General features: G+C 38.3%; 1 protein-coding gene across 1 annotated transcript in view; it reads left to right on the top strand.

Annotated features, from left to right (window-relative positions):
* LOC308495702 (ankyrin repeat domain-containing protein 26-like) overlaps window positions 1-17,525 on the top strand; it is a 49,939-nt gene that overhangs the window by 5,694 nt on the left and 26,720 nt on the right. The window contains exons 4-9 of the mRNA XM_081080694.1: window positions 161-254; window positions 6,486-6,595; window positions 7,879-7,933; window positions 14,501-14,515; window positions 14,936-15,141; window positions 16,333-16,416. Of these exons, the coding sequence (XP_080936820.1) occupies window positions 161-254; window positions 6,486-6,595; window positions 7,879-7,933; window positions 14,501-14,515; window positions 14,936-15,141; window positions 16,333-16,416 (564 nt within the window). The remainder of the gene's footprint in view (window positions 1-160; window positions 255-6,485; window positions 6,596-7,878; window positions 7,934-14,500; window positions 14,516-14,935; window positions 15,142-16,332; window positions 16,417-17,525) is intronic.

The raw sequence follows: 17,525 nt of genomic DNA, 5'->3' as shown, positions 1-17,525 counted from the left end.
ATGCAAAATTCACAACTAGAAAAATAGCACAATTGCCAAATCATGCGCTTTTCAAATTGTAAGATTTTATGTAGTTGCACCATAGATATTTGTTCAGTGATTATGTGGTATGCTTTAAAGTCAATGTGTGAGAATAATTATGTCAAAATATTCACTTTAGGCTTGAAGCTGAAAATACTGACCTAATACTGATAATTCAAAAGCTAATGGGCATAATCGAACAACTTCACAGGCACCTGTCAGGTACAAGTTTGGTAAGTGAATCTCTTCATTTCTGTCATACTGCAAAGGAATTTCTATGTCTGTCATAGTACCATATAAGGATATTTTAGACAATAAGAACAGTCTCATTAATAAAAGTACTGTATTCATGTTGATACTACTTGCTGGGAGTAACGTAATTCCTCTCCACAGAGAAAGAAATCTCAGTTCATAAAATTAATGATTTTTGTAGTAAGATTTTTATAGAAAAAGATTGTGATAGTCTAAAGGCAACATTTGACATACACCATGTTTCAATTATCCTTTCGTTTGTCCAACATTTGGGTTTTTCCAACTGTTGGCTATTGCTATTTATGCTGCCACAAACATCGGACTACAAATATCTGTTTGAGTCCAGGCATTTGAGTAATGATTTGATCCAGAATTCTAAATTTCCCTTGAAATCTAAACCCTTTAGTGAGATTTGGAGAATGAATTACTTTTAATGTTCTAATTTGTTTTCTTCATCATTAACGAATACTGGGTCATTAGGCAAATGTTTCCTGAAAAGAATATACTTTTCTCCTTGTTGGATTTTGAAAAAGAAAAGAGATGCCAGTGTAAAAGTAGAAATGAATGCCCAATCAAGTCCTTACATAGTAACATAGTGCTTCTAGCTTTGCAAGTTTAGAAACCAATCTTTTTCCACTCACTTGAGTTAATCATACGCTTTTAAAGATTGAACAGTTCGATGTCAGAAAAGATTGATGTGTCATCCAGGATGACAATTTCCTGATGGACAGTGAAAAACGTGTCACTATCTTTCCTAAGCAGAGCAACATTCCTCTGCCATCCTCCTGTCCTCTGTAGGAGAGGCTCCCTAGGATTTCTCATCATAAGATCGCATTGTGACCCCTGAGGTGGACCAATGACATAGATGTACCTTCCAGCTGGTGTCTTTCAGTCACAGTAGCCAGGTCTAAGCAATTTCATTAGACAGTCATGCCCATCAAGGGAAACAGAAGATTGTTCTGATGGTCCTTCTTGTGGCCAAAGAAACTTTGAAAAAAAATTTTTGTCTAGACTTCTTGTCAATTAAGTCACATTATGTTGCTAACATACTTTTCATATGAGTGACATGATAATGTGTTGATAAGGAGTCTTACATGAATGTGAGTTCCATGAGTTGTCACATCACAGCTTTATAGAGAAATCTATTATATTAAGGTATCAAAAATTGAAAAATTGGGGATTTGTGGTCAAGATAGCAGAGTAGGTAAATGCCATGCTTGCCTCCTCTCACGACCACATCAAAATTACAACTAAACTACAGAACAATCATCACTGAGCATCACCTGAAGTCTAGCTCAACCAAAGTCGTCCTACCTCTAGGGACATACAGAAGAAGTCACCTCGAGACTGGTAGGAGGAGCAGAAAAACAGAACGAGCTGATGCCAGACCCTTGTGCGACTGTCAGAAGTCTAGAAGGATATCTTGCTTGTCGAGGTCCACTAGGGGTGTGAGATGTCCCAGCTCCACACCAGGCATCCTAGCCCAGGATTCCAATGCTAGAGAGAGATGTCCCCATAGCTTCTGGCTGTGGAAACCACTGGTCATTCTGGTTGGGTGAGATGAAAAGGGTGGCTAGAGTCCCAGTTGATTCTTTTATAGGGCTTGGAATGGGCTTACTAACTGACAGATTCATTTGCCCTGAACTCTAACACTGGGCAGTAGTTCAGGGATATAAGGGGAGGAACTAAGCTTTTTGCCTTTAGGGTGATGGCTGGAGGGGAGCTTCTTCCCACACAGAGGTGCTTGTGGAATCCATTGTTTCTGTACTGATCCATCACCTGCTGCAGTGTGAGACATAGATGGCCTCCATCTCTTGAGTCTACATCAACCTGGCTAACACTGTCCACCCACCCTGGTGATTCCCTGAGAACCTGCCCCACCTAACTTGAGAGCCAACCCAAGCTTCTTCCAGTGACTTTTCCAAAAAAAAAAACATCCTGTCTTGGCTCATGCTGCAGACTTGCCTAAAATCTCTCAAAGGTTCACAAAACCTAAACAAGCGTTATGTGGCCTCAGCTGTCCTTTACTTCTTGCTGTGTAGACCCAAGATGGCACTAATGGAAGCTGGCTATGGTTCATAACTGGAACTCTTGAGGCACCTCCAAAGCCGGTGCAGGTGGCAGCCATCTGCATCCTGCTTTGTGGTCAAGCTAGGTGGCCCTCTGCAGGACACAGGCTGCAGCTGAACTAGGCCTGTGGCCGGGCCACTTCTAGGAGTCCCTAGGGCTGACATACCTGGTGGCCATCTTTGGACAGAGCAGGAGCATCACCGCTCTGGTGCCTCCCAGAAAGACACAACCAAAGTGTACACAGGGCAGACACCAGTGCCCTGCTAAAGCAAATCCTGCTCTATAGGGGCAGCCCCTGCAAAAACAGCTCCTCCACTGTAGTCATGGTCAGTCCTCACAACCACACAGTCTGACGATCAATGCCTCCCATTGGCATGCAAACAGCAGCCAAGGCTGCACTACAACAGGAGAGCACAGAGAACTCACACAAGGGGCAGAGCTGCCGCCCCCGGCTCTGGGTACCAAGGAGGCTGTGCCGCACGGCCCCACAGGACACCTACTATATAAGGCCACTCAAATAGGCCTGGGAGACACAGCAGTCCTACCTCATACACAGAAACATTCAGAAGGAGGGAGCCAACATGGGGAGTCAAGGAAACATGCCAACTAAAAGAACAGAAGAAACCTCCAGAAAAATACTGAGCAAGATAGAGACAAGCAATCCATCAGATGCAGAGTTCAAAACACTGGTTATTAGGATGCTCAGGGACCTCAAGAAGAACTTCCACTAAGACATAGGAAACATAAAAATGAAGATAGAAAACATAAAAATGAACCAGTCATAAGTAAAGAATAAAATAACTGAAAAAGCGAATGTCTTAGAGGGAATGAAAACTGACTAGATGAAGCAGAGAATCGAATGAGTGATTTAGAAGATACGGTAGCAGAGAATACCCAGTCAGAACAGCAAAAAGAATCCAAAATATGAGGACAGTTTAAGGGACCTCTGAGAATGTCAAGCATACCAACATTATCATATGGGGTACTACGAGAAGAAGAAATGAAGGAATTCGAAATGTACTTGATAATGACTGAGAACTTCCCTAACTTGGTAAAGGAAATGGACATATAAGCCCAGAATTTCAAAGAAGATGAGCCCAAACAGGCCCATACCAAGATACGTCATAATTAAAATGCCAAAGTTTATAGGCAAATAAAGACTTTTTAAAACAGCAAGCAAAAAGCAGTTAGTAACCAGTAAAGGAGCACCCATAAGACTAGCAGGTGATTTCTCAAGAGCAACTTTGTAGGCCAGAAGGGATTGGCACAAAATATTCAAAGTGATGAAAGACATGCCTACAACTAAGATTTCTTTACCCAGCAAAGCTATAATTTAGTATCATAGGACAGATCAAGAGCTTTCTGGAGGAAAAAAAAAAAAAAAACTGAAGGAGTTCATCAGTACCAAACCAGTATTACAAGGAATATTAGAGGGACTTCTTTAAAAGGAACAAAAAAGGAAGAACAAAAACATCAATCATAAAATAGCAGTAACTACATATCTATGCACAATTACTTTATGTGTAAATAGATTAAATTCTCCAATCAAAACACAGGGTGGCTGAAAGGATAAGAAAATAAGATCCTTACATATGCTCCCTACAACAGACTTGCTTCAGATCAAAAGACACAGAGACTGAAATTAAAGGGATATTTCATGAAAACAAAATAAAATTTAAAAAGCTGTGGGAGCAATACTTGTATCACACAATATAGACTTTTAAACAAAGGCTATCACAAGAGTTGAAGAATGACCCAGATATCCCACTTCAGAGAATTTATCCAAAGAAACCGAAAAATGCCAATTCGAGGCGATGTGTACGTCAATATGTTCACTGCAGGATTCTTTACAATGGCCAAGATGGGCATGCAGCCTATCAATGGATGAATGGATAAAGAAGAGATGATACATGTATGCAATGGAATATTGCTTGGCCACAGAAGGAAATGGGCTCTGGCCATCTGTGGCGGTGTGGATGGACCTGGAGGGTACAGTGCTGAGTGGAGTGTGTCAGACCGAGAAAGATGCACTGTGACTGTGCTTCTAAGTGGAATTGAAGAAGAGAACAAACAAACAGAAAAAAGTTCATACATACAAAGGACATTTTGTTGGTTGCCAGCTGGGGGTTAAAAGGGGAGAGATTAAAAAGTACAAATTGGTCGTTACAAAGTAGTCATGGGGATCCAGGGTTTAGTATAAGGCATGTATTAATGATATTGCAATAACAACACATGGCATCAGATGAGTACTAGGTAATTTAGGGTGATAGGTGGGAGAGGAGTTAGGAGCAGGGTGGAAAAGGTGAAGGGGTTAAAAAGTACAAATTGGTAGTTACTAAATAGTCACGGGGATGTAATGTAAAGCATGGGGAATATAGTTAATACTATGACAATAACTATGTATAGTGCCAGGTGGGTACTGGATGAGTCAGGGGAATCACTTTGTTAAATTACTTAAATTCTAACCACTATGCTGTACACCTAAAATTAATATAAAATAATATTGAATGTCAAAAAATTGAAAAATTTGTAAAAACACCCAAAACTGATTAAGCTTATACCAAAATAATGAGGGACGATAGGTTCCTAGGGGAAGTAATTAGGATCTCAACAAAATTATCAGCCACCATAAGGTCTACCCTGTAAATCAAAAGTTTAATTACGACAGGTTTCAACGAATTCGATCAATAGCCCCCCAGGTGAGAGAGTACCTGGAGTAAGACATTTGATTCACACAATGTGAGAGGAAGCATCTGGACTGGGAAGAAAGGATAGCTCCAACTGACTTAAGCTGTCAAACAAGATGGTGGAGTGTACTTGCGAAAGGAATTTCAGAACACTTCCATAGGTCAGGTCAGGTCCCAAGGAATAGGAAGTTATTCAATAGAGCAAACAAAAATGGAAAGGCGAATAGTAGATAATGTGAACCTTATGAAAAAACTTATGCATTCTGAGAGAAAAATAGGACAAAGTATGCTGGTCAACATCCTAAGGGTGAGGAGCTGCCAAGAACTGAAAATAACGCTATGTTCACAGTAACAGTGATAAGAATCCCCATGAAATGTACCAGATGAGCTGATCCACAGCAAGTCATGGTGTATGAGTGTGTGGTTGAGGGACACTGTCTATGAGGAGCTCCAGGGGAAAAAGGAAAGTACAGATGACCTCAGTAAAGGGGTCAAGGCTGCCACTGTAGATGAGGGAATGTGGTTTGAAGCACTGGGATGTAAAGAACTGAGAGCATTTAAAAAGAGGAATAGAAAAGGGTCAAGGCCTGACCACCAGGACTGCTGTTCAGAGATGAGTTGGGCTAGGAAGACTATAGAAAGGGTGTGGGCATCCTTATCAGTTGCTGCTGAGAAGTAAAGCAGGACAAGGACTAAAAGAGATGACCCTGAAAAATGTTTTCGCGCAATTATAAGGACAGAAAGTCAGGCTCTCATGTAAAAGAAGAGAATAAGTGGCGAAAATATGGACCTGGGGATGAGACCACACATTAAAGAGGGTTAGAGTCCAAGGAGAAAAACAAGATGACAGAAAAAGTTACAGGAATCAAGAAAAAGTTATGTGTTTATATAATATAGAGAAGATAAACTTTAGTTAAAGAGAAAAATATTTACTAGAAAAGCAGAAATTGAAACCTATGGAAGAACGCTTAACAGAGAATGAGTGTCTTCCTCTGATGCTCATATCAGATTATCACAATAATGTAAGGTGGACTGCACGGGAAGTTTTCAAAGATTATCGTAGAAAAATGTGATTCCATAAGCCCTGTAAAATTTTGAACTGTTGATGAAAATGTCTCTGGAGGCATTTCTACAAACTGAAATGTAAATAGAGCCACTATTTAAATCAGGTCTTTAACACTTAGTATTTTTACATGTAAAAACGTCTGTTTTTAAGAAAGTTTGGCAATTTAAATTCCAGGAAACCAATGATGACACTGTAAAATCAATTTCAGCTGTTTTAAGAAAAGTCATTGTTTTTGAAATCTGCCCTTACTGGCATCAGGTTTATAAACTACATTTTATACACCTGTCTACATATATTCCTCATGAACTCATGAGGAATAATGTTTTAAAGAAAGAAGAGTGAGTCTCTAGAATTTTAAAATTAACTTTGTTTAAAAATGTTTTTCAAAGTCTGAGGATGAAAAGGAACAATTAAAGTACTATGAGAAGTTAGAATCTCTGCAATATAATTTGAATCAACAAAAGAAGAAAAATGATGAATTAGAGACCGAGGTTACCAGGTAAGGTTTTAATATTTCAGATCATGTCAACCATTAATTACTATTTAATTATAATTCTTACTTTATGAAAACCTAAGTACAAATGTATTTCATACCTGTAATTTTCATAATTAAACAAGTTATCCTACTTACGAATTTACATCAGAAACTCACAGCATAGTCAAACTTGTGTGAATGCCAAAATATTATACCTACTCTTGAATGATTCCTAAAACTATAATGACCGTGTCTTTTGCATATACTGTCAACTGCACTCTTCCTGGTCTCCATTGAATCTTTATTTCTGCAGGATGTCTGTGCTCTCTTTGGTAATCTTTCCTTCTTTTTGTAGTGTTCTTCCCTTCAGCATTCTAACAGTTTAATGTCTAAAAACCTATCTGTGGTATTGTTTAACAACATCAGAATTGTTATTGATTTGGCTTCTATGTTCTTTCTACTTTTTTGTCAGTTATAAAATATGTCATACATACCAAACCATATGTATAACTTAAAAAAGAATGAGATGAGTAATCATCTCACTCAGATAATAATGGAATCTTTCCCAACGTCTGGGAATCCCGCACGTGGCTTGCTTTCTGTTTACTTGCTGCTTACTGAATGAAGTTTTTTCTCTGATTCTCCTCAGTGTTTTTTCTCCCATGTCACTGTCTTTCTCTGCATTGTTTTGTATTCTTCTCATTTTGTTAACTTTGTGCTAGCAAAGATCTCTTCGTAAAACAGACTCGAAGAGACTGTGACACATTATCTCTCCAATTTCCTTTCTTCTAAAGCCCTGCCCCTTTCCTTTCCCCTCCACTCAGACTTCAGATTTTTCTTTCCGGTTTCTCTTTCTATTTTGAATGATCTCTTGTTGGTACCTACTTTCTTTTCTTCTGGCAGACTGCGGTCAGTAGGCACCGAATGGTATTTTGGTGTCTTTTCAAAACATCCACATATATTATACTTTTCTTCTTCACCTAGGATACTAATCTCTGGTTTATAGCTGATATTTAATATGTTTGATACTAACAATCTTAAGTGGATATTAATAATACTTTAATTATAAGAACCTTACATTGTTACAATATGAAGTCTGTATCATATGTATCACAATTGTTTTATGTTACTTACCTAAGGTTATAATTTTATTAGTATGCTTTCAAACTCTTATACTGGAACAAATAGGAGAGGATCATAATTTATAGATTTGTTTATTTTGTATGATAGACATATCATCTCTTTAAATAATTACTAAACATTTACTCTTAAAGAATTTGACTTACTCGTTTTCTACAATTCTGCAGACTGAAGACCCTCTTTCAGAATACAAGGATGCTACATGACAGTCAAAATGGAGAGGTTAGTTTCCTTGGAGATTTAGAACCCAATCAATCTGAAATGGATATTCAGATGGCTAGGTTAAAACAGAAGGTACTTTGTAATCCGTTTGGGACCCAGAAATCACTTAATTTGGGGAAATAGAAACCACTCAATGCTTTGAGCAGTACAATATTGATTTCTCTCTTAATTTTACAGACTCAAGCAGTGAAAAAGATAGCTTATTTTCTATATCATTTTTCTATAAAAGGGCATACTGTTACCTCTCCTATGTCTCAACCCTGGCTAGTGATCTAAAGCCAAGAAGGACACCATTGCATGACCCCAAAGCACTGGCTCCAATCTTCATTGAGATGTAATGAACATAGCATGCAGTTCCATCATTTAAAGTATGCAGTGCAGTGGCTTTTAGTGTATTCAAAGCTTTATGCAGTCATCATCACAATCAGTTTTACAACATTTTCATCACCCTGGAAAGTATCTGTGTACTGTTAGCCTTCACCGTGTGCCAATCTGCCCTTCCCACTCTTCCTAGCCCTAGGGAACCACTAGTGAACTCTCTGCTCCATATTGTGGTTTTGATGTAGTTTTTTCTGATGACTAATGATGCTGAGCAATCTTTTCCCATGCTTATTATCCATTTGTATAACTTCTTTGAAAAACTGTTGTTTCAATTCCTTTGCCCTTTTAAAATTGCACTGTCTCTTTCTTGTTGAATTGTAAGAGTTCTTTATATATCCTGGATACAAATCGCTTATCAGATATAGGATTTTCAAATATTTCTCCCTTTCATTAGCTTGCCTTTTTAGTCTTTCAATGGTATCCTTTAAAGCACAGAAGCATTTTATTTTAATGGAGTCCAGTTAATCTATTTTTTTAAACACTCAGTTACGAACTCTTTCATGAAGACGTATAACTATGCTTTCTTCTAAGCTTTTATAATTTTAGCTTTTACATTTTGAGATAATTTTTATATCTGGTATGATGTAGAGCTCTAATTTTTTCTTTTGCATGTGGATATCCAGTTGATCCAGTATCATTTGCTCAAAAGACTATTCACCTCCAATTGGATTTTTTAGCACCCTTGTCAAAAATCACTCGGCTCTACATATGAGGTTAATTTCCGGATCCTTAATTTTGATTCATTGATCTATAGATCTGTCCTTACGCCATTACCAAATCAAATGTTATGAGAACGCTTCCCCAGTCATCTTGCATATTACCAGATGCCTTATGGAATAATAAAATGTCAATGTAGGGGAATATCTTTAATTCCACTTCTGTGGAGATGTTTTGCTTCTGGATGGAGACTGTGGCCTGCAGACCTTGGTGACCTTATGACATGATGGGATATTAGGCTTACAAAGTCGACTCATTCCTTTTGTTTTCTTCATTCAAAACATTAATCTTTAACCCAGTGCCTCCCTTTCCCTCCCATTTCCATCAAATGTCGGTAATAGGATCTGACACTTGGTGACAACTTTCTTCATTTTGTCTATCTCCTAATCCATAGCCTCTTCCATAGATTTCACTGTCTAGGAAGGAGAAGATGAAACCAGGACCATCTGCTTTCCTCTTTAGAAATCTCTCTAATCCATCATCTTGCAATTGAAAAGTAGATTCTGTTTGACCCGGTTCTTTTCTGAAACACTGGTGCCAATCTTGTTCTTGGCATAGATCCTACATTCTCAGAAACACATTGAGATGCATAGTTGTACCTTTAGCTTCATATATAATTAATGGAATAAATATTTCATCCCATCCAAAGAAAACATTTCAAGAGTACAGCTGTTAAAATTCAGGAAGTAATTAATCAATCAGAAAGAAATAATAGATTCGTAATGTGAATTATAAAATGTCAAAGCCTTTTTTGTGATACGGAGAAGCATTTTGGTATAAGATACAGAAGACATGGTCTTCCCTTCCCATACAAACAAGCTTGAAGTACGGTAAAGGAGAGATTGTATTTAAATAGTGCCAGAGGACACTATGATTGTTTTACTACTGAGATTAAAAATGATTCCATAATGCTCTCTATTTCCTCACCGAGGAAAAGGAAGTGAAGATTGAGTACTAGATTGATGAATAAATATTGAAAGCTGCCTATCTCTTTTAGAATTTTAGGGAATGGAAATCAGGAAAAAGGTTTGATTTTGGTTATTAACTGGCTATTTCTAGTTTTACAACTATCGTACTAGAAATCATATGTCTCCTTGCCAGCCTTCCTTATCCTGTACGTTGAGGGAAGCTTCTAAAGATGCCTACCTGCCTAGCTGTCGTTGAAGGGAACCCTTGAGATACTTCTTATGCTTTTCTTGTATTCACTGCTTCTTCTCATTAGCATTGTGTGTCATTAATAAGTCAATCTCCACATTACTTAGATTACACTATAAAGGAGACTAAAGGCATACCTCGGAGATATTGCAGATTTGGTTCCAACCACAGCAATACACTAGTAACCCAATGAAGTGAATCACAAGAATTGTGCATATAAATTTATTTTACACTAGTCTGTAGTCTATTAAGTGTGTGGTAACATTATGTCTAAATAGACAGTGTACATACCTTAATTAAAAAGTACTTCATTGCTAAACTGCCAAACATAATCCAACTGGGTCGGAAAAGTGCTGTTCATACACTTGGGGAATGCATGATTGTCAAAAGCTTTCAATTTGTAAAACATACTTGCAAAACACAATACAGCAAAGTGCAATAAAAGAAGATATCTGTAATTAATAACTTATCAGTTACGTTTCCTATTATCTCTTTTTTTAATCCAGGAGGTGTGGCTATTTTTTCCTTAAATCTCTAATGGAGTAGTTGAAATAAACAACAGTTATTTGACTCACAGATCCATACTTAAGAAGAGTGTGGCCAGAACCATCTGTCTCCGTTCCCCTCAGCTTCAATTGGGGCGGCTCGATGGCTGGAGGCTGGAATCATTTGAAAGTTTGCTCAGCAACGTGTCCGGTAGTTGGTGCCTACTGTTGGTCGGCTCTCTAGCTGGAGCAGACGGCAGGAACACCTACACCTGAACACCCGGCTCGCATTGTGGCCCGAGCCTCCCCACAACACGGGGCTGGATTCCAAGGTTCAGATCCTCAGAGACATAACCAACAGGAGCTGTGTTGCCCTTTGTGAAGGAGTCTTGGAATTCACACGAAATGTCTTTCAACATATTCTGTTTATTAGGAGCCAGTCACTAATGTTGACCCATATTCTAGTGGTTTTATGCAATGAATATTTCAAAATTTACGGACACATTTAAAAACCACCTTGATCTGTCCACTGGCCACAATTCTTTACGTTCCCCCCACATGGAAAATACACTCATCCCTACACAATACTCGCCACAAGTCTCAATTTAATGGCATCAGGCTCAGGTTCGAATCTAAGATTTTACCATCTTAGTCTGGTGCAAATGGTGATGAAGGGCCTGGGTTTTGGTTTCTAGGATAAAGCCCCTTGAGGACAATTCCTTTCAATATGAAAACATGAGAAAGGAAGAGACAAGTTATCTACCACCCACACACCCAACATTCTGCTCGACTGCTGAAGTTTCCCCTGCAGAAATAGAAAGTGGAAAGCACGTTAGTCCATAGCAATTCTGAAATACAGCCTGATGTGTGCTGTCCGTTCTTTGATTAGGACTGAGTCCTAATCATGCCAATGCTTCTCCATGGCCCTTTGCTGTCCCCTGTGAGCTCTTTGTTCTGTCCTTTTCATAAGAAATGACCTGTGCTTGCAGCTCTTCCCTCAGCGTCATTCCTCCACCCAAATGTCTAAGACCCACAGGCCTCCTCTATTTTTCACTCTCTTGGTTTTTATTAGTCCAAGGTAACAAGGTAGTTTTTTGCTACTTGATTATCCTAAAAACTTGGAGTTGCGTGAGAGTTTATTGGGGTTCGTGCCATTAGAAAAGCCACCGTCATACATCGTTTTGAGATAAGCTCTTGGGCTTCCTGTAGCTGTTGTAGGACCATGCCTTTAAAATTCTTTTCCTCCGAAGAGCCTTCCAGGAATTTAAGGCCCCGCTTTAACTCTTTCGAAGTCTTGAGGAAGGCTTTACACTCTTGTCCTCATCCGTAGATCATGTCTTCCTGGGAGCACAGCGAATTTGATCTTCACTCAGAAGCCATTTCTTCATTTTAGCATGATTTGACAACAGGGCATGTGGGAGAGGCTGTAAATGGGAAACACATTTGAACACAATAAGTCCTGGTTCCTTTACAGTTCACAGTCTTTCGTTAGCTCATGTATCTCATGGATGTTACTTGGTTACTTCACAGCAAGAGTCCCCTTTCATCCGGATTTCAGACTCATTTTCTTCACTAGCTGAGAAGTCTTTGTGGCCATCCTCTTTAGGGGCCCGCAAGCCCCCAATAACCGTCTCTTGGAGGCTCTTGTGGGTGTCGTTCTCATTCTTCTCCACATCCTTTCGGGTTCCACCTACCTCCTGGTGGAAAGGCACTCCTACAGGTTTTAGATTGCTTTTCTTTGTGGCCTCACACCATTTTGAATATCATTATCAATGCAGTTGTTCATTGCTGCTCAAGAAACCAACTCAAAAGCTAGTGGCTCAAAACAGCATCTGTTTTGTTCACCAGTGATGCAGTTGAGTGAAGCTCAGTGAGACCAGCTCATTTCTGTTCCACTTGGCATCAGCTGCGTTGCCATGAAGCTGCGAATGAGAATCATCTAAAGGCTGTTACACACACGTGTAGCAGTTGAAGCAGGGTTTTCGCGGGGACGCCCACTGGGGCCGTCTCAGCATGAACATCTGTAGGAGGCCTCGCTGTGTGTCCTGGGCTTCTTCATCTGCAAAACATGGTGGCTGGGTTCTCAGGGCGAGCTTCCCGAGAGAAAGTCAGATGGAAGCTGTATCACATTTTCTGCCGCAGGCATAGCATTCTCACAGCAGTTCTGCCCTATTCCATGCACTAGAATCCAGTTACATCCTAAGGCCAGCACATATTAAAAGGGAGGGAATTTCATGGAGAAATGTCAAGAATTTGTAGCCATGTTTTAAAAACACTACATCCATCCACTCACCTCATCTTACCAAATAAGCATTGTATCTACAGGAAAGTAGTTCTACCCAACTCAGTATCACTGAAATTCCAGCAGATTTGTTGTTATTATTGCTGTTTAGGATGTTCTTGTATATTGTGGAAAGAGAGGATTACAAGATAGCATTATCGAATTAAGACACTTTTTTGTTGTTGAAAAAATGTAGCGATCATCTCACTAAACATTCACAGTGTGAGATGTGATTTCTCCTTAACCTTGGGAATCATTTCTTCTTGAAAGCAATTCAAATTACCATGAAACATTTGTAGCTGACGGAGGCCTAACTATCTCAAGATGAGTTACTTGTAACTCCCTACAACTTCGTAAGAAATTACGGAGAGTTAAAATGGGGAACAGCTGAGAGACTATCAACTCAGAGGTGACTTACAGTCATTTTATAGAAGAAAAACATGAACCAATCATTCAGGAAATCGTAGAAAATCAAGTACAGATGTTGTGTGGCAAAGTCGATGACAATAAAGGATACATTTTTGAGTCTCCTGGTGCTTTTCTCTTTGTTCTTCATTCTGAGTAATTCAAGTTTCCACATTCTAAGACTCTACGACAGTATGGATGACATTTTATGGCAACTGAGTTTATTTCACAAGTTGATACTGGTTTGGGGTTAGACTATTCTCAGTCAACTTCCTTCGTAACCAAATCATACTATCTTACTCATTCAGAATGATGCTCTCAAAGCAAAACTGGAAACTGCATCTTCAGAATGTCTCCATCTGTGGGGTGGCCAGTTGGCTCCATGGTTAGAGAATCGTGCTGGTTCCAATCCTTGGTAACCAAGGTCGCTGGTTCGATTCCCACATGGACCAGTTAGCTACACCCTCCACAACTAGGTTGAAAACAATGGCTGGAGCTTGGAGCTGAGCCCCCAGTGGGCGGCCGGCCAGTTGGTTCAGTGGTTAGAGCGCAGTGCTCATAACACCAAGGTTGCCGGTTCGATTCCCGCATGGGTCAGTGAGCTGTACCCTCCATAACTAGTAGATTGAAGAGAACAATTTGACTTGGAGCTGAGCTGCGCATCCCACAACTAGATTGGAAACTGTTACTTGACAGGGAGCTGATGGGTTCTGGCAAAAACACTGTTCCCCAATTCTAAAGAAAAAATTTGTTTTAAAAAGTTTTTTTAAAAAAAGATATCTATACCTTGTTGAAGAAAATCAATCTTAAACAGGAGTTATTATCTATGAAAGGAGTACAAATGTCATGTGAAAAAGTAGAGAATAAAAAGAGTGGAGATAAAAATTATTAAACCTCAAAATTCACATAGTCACGAATGTGGTAGAAAAGAGTGAAGCAGAACACAGTAAATTCTGGGATATTGAAGACTGAGCAAGACAGGATGTAGTAGAAAAAGTTTTTTAAATCTATTTTTACAGGTTAATTCATTGATTTTTAACACGCCTTAATTCATTTTGCTGCAAATTACGTTTTCGATATGCATAGTGTATGTGATTCTTCTACTCCCCTTAACGGCAGTTGTTTTTATTTTATTTTTTTTAGATTTCTGGAACTAAGGTGGTATCTGCTTCTCCTTTTTAATATTTCAGTTCCCATCATTATTGTCACTCAGTTGATCTTTGAGATTTGTTCTTTCTGAAAAATCATTTGATTTTTAAGACCAATTGATATAAAACGAGACTATTAGGAAATAAAGAAAATAAAATGCACCATATTCTTAGATTATTAAGTCATATTGTTCAATTTTTAAAATTTAAAATTGATTATCTTATTGGAATAGTTAGATGAGATGATTCAAAATATTTTCATGATTCAGATCTATTTCATTCCGTATTGATGATAAATATTTTAAACTTCAGCTTTTTTTTACGTTTAAATTGCCCTCCAAATCATTGACTTAAAACTAAAGAATACAAATAGACTGTAATTATTCAGTTTATATTTATTTTTAAAATGTATCCTTTCTGTTGGCTTTAGGAACAAGCAGCATCTCAAAAAAACGTACACCCGTTAAATGACCATGATTGCGCTTCCGTAAGTGACATGGACATACTCAGAATTAAATATCTGGAATCTGAAATCGCCAAAGTGAAAACTTCTCATGAAATAGAATTGGAAAAATATAAACACCTCTACCTAGAGGAATTAAAACTTATCGCATCATTGCAAAACAAACTAAACAAGTAAGTCCAAACAAAGTCAGAGAAAATCAATCGAGCTCATTAATTTGCCTCTAAAGTATAATTTTTATCCAGGCAGATTCCCGAGATTGATAGGAAATGAAAGCTTACTAAATAGTATAATTTTGGAAAATGATGTTAGTGAATAAATTACTTTTAAAATGTTAGTTAGTTCAGGACATTTGCATCTCTCCCCATTTTTGGTTTTACATGATTGTATTTTTCCTTCTCGCGGTTTTCATAGAGTTAATCTGATCTACCAGTCTTTAAGCAAAGTGTTTTTGAAGCTTTATGATTTAGACAACGCTATTTATTATAAAATTTCTTGTCAGAATTCCCCTAAATAGTTTTTAATGAGGTAACTATTTATTATAAGATAACAACTTAAACCCAAAGGGTTAAGTACTCTGCATGTTCTGGCACTTGGTACATGTACTGTCTCCATTGTGCTCAGTGTTATTATCTCTAGAGGTCGCTTTCAGACAAGCTCTTCTTTCTAGTCTTTCTGATGTCCACAAAGGCATATATGTGAAATACAGCAGAGGGTTAACAACGTAGGGGTGAGGGTAGTATAACCCAAGAAGTGGCTAAAAAGATAAGGTGGTGAGCCTGAGGGGGTGTGTGGAAGACAGAAAGCGCAGAGCCCACGCCCAGCGCCTTGGTCACAGTGTTATATTATAAGCTACACGCCTGCGGAGCGGTTTCAGTTCAGTAGGGTCACCCACCAGGCTCCCTCCTTCTCCCCCAGAGGCTGTTGTTCTCCATGACACCTCAGTCCTCAGGGTAATGAGGGCGTTACCCAAGGGCGGTGACTGCAAAGGCTTGAAAATATCTTGGTGGGATTTTTAAAAAATTCTAAACTCGTTTGCTATGTACGTCTCATGGCAATCCTCAAGAATCTTATTGGTTCAGCCATTGCAGAAGGCAGCAAGTATTATCTGTGAAGCCGTGGATGTCACTGATAGCCCGTTTCCTCCCTTCCCTACTTTGAATTTCTTCTTAGTCTGGCGTCCCCATAGAAACATATGTGCTTGTTAGGATAATTTGAAACCTATCCTTGTGCATGGTAGGTCTGCCCTGACGCATTTTCAATGTTAAAATGCTGTTTAATGGGAAATTTCTTTTACTATTTATTATGGCAACTTGAAAAAAATGCAAGTCATTCAGGAAAAAAAAAATTTACAATCTTCACAGTGCTAATGAAAGACTGGCAGAGGCTAGAACCGATCTTCAGGCAAAGGAACAGCAGAACGAGTTTCTCAGCACTGGTCTTAGGAGGTGAGTCCTTGAGCCACCTTGTGTTGGAAGTTTAATACTGAGTTACTCCTCAGTGAAAATCCTGCTCCAAGAGAAAATTTGGTGATTCCTAATTCAACCGCAGGGGCTTCAAATGATAGCATGGGGTATTACTGTCCCAAGGTTAGTTACATTAGCTTCTTTCCCTTGGGTTTCAGATTTCTTTCTTTTTTATTTCTTTGATATAATATTGTTTTGTTTTGTCTTATATATTCATTGGGGTGATATTGGTTAGTGAAATCATATGGGTTTCAAGTGTACATTTCCATAATACATCATGTATATATTTCACTGTGTGTTCACCATCCCGAGTCAGTTCTCCTTCCATCGCCATGTATTTGACCCCTTTTTCCCTCTTCTACCTCTCTCTCTCCCCCCTCACCCATTAAGTGTTGTCTGTGTCTAGAGTTTTTGTTTCTTTGTTTGTCGTTGATGAAATTTTGAGTTGTTTCATTGACTAATGCACACGAGGTAAAAGGCATAATTATGTGTGCTAATATGCATAGAAAGGAGACAGAAATTTTACAATCTTTTTTTAAGTCCCTAGAGCTCTCATGTGTTAAAGAGTTATTTGTTATTATTTAATAAATGTAACTAAAGTGATACATTTAAAATGCTTGAAAATTTGCCTTTAAATTTTATTTCAGATGTTAAATATCATTGCCTAATATATGCTTTGAGATGCTTTGGCTTCTTAATTGGTTTTAGTTGGAGATGATTCATAAAAATTTTAAAGTTTTGTGCATCCCAGTTTTTCTTCCCCTAAGCGTAAGTGAATGATGGCCGGCCAAACACCTAACCACAAATGGATGTTTATTATTAAATGAAACAGATATAATCCTTTTTAATAATTCGGCAAACTTATAATACTGCAGAAAGATTAGTCTCTGTTTTTATGGTTAAAGTTATCTTCTAACAAGAGAGTATATCCTTAATTTTTATTTTATTCGTAGCACTATCTATTTCAGTGTTTTAAAATGAGTTGCTTCACAGTTGTACATATTCTAAATAGGGACATTAAGCAAATAATTGAATTTTTAAAATGAAGTTCACTTATGTCTATATGTCTTGACAGCATTTGGGTAATTGAT

This window comes from Rhinolophus hipposideros, assembly GCF_964194185.1.
Source record: "Rhinolophus hipposideros genome assembly, contig: HAP1_SCAFFOLD_152, whole genome shotgun sequence".
NCBI classification, from domain to species: Eukaryota; Metazoa; Chordata; class Mammalia; order Chiroptera; family Rhinolophidae; genus Rhinolophus; species Rhinolophus hipposideros.
The sequence above is the reverse complement of the archived record's forward strand: the minus strand, read 5'-3'. Positions and strand labels throughout refer to the sequence as shown.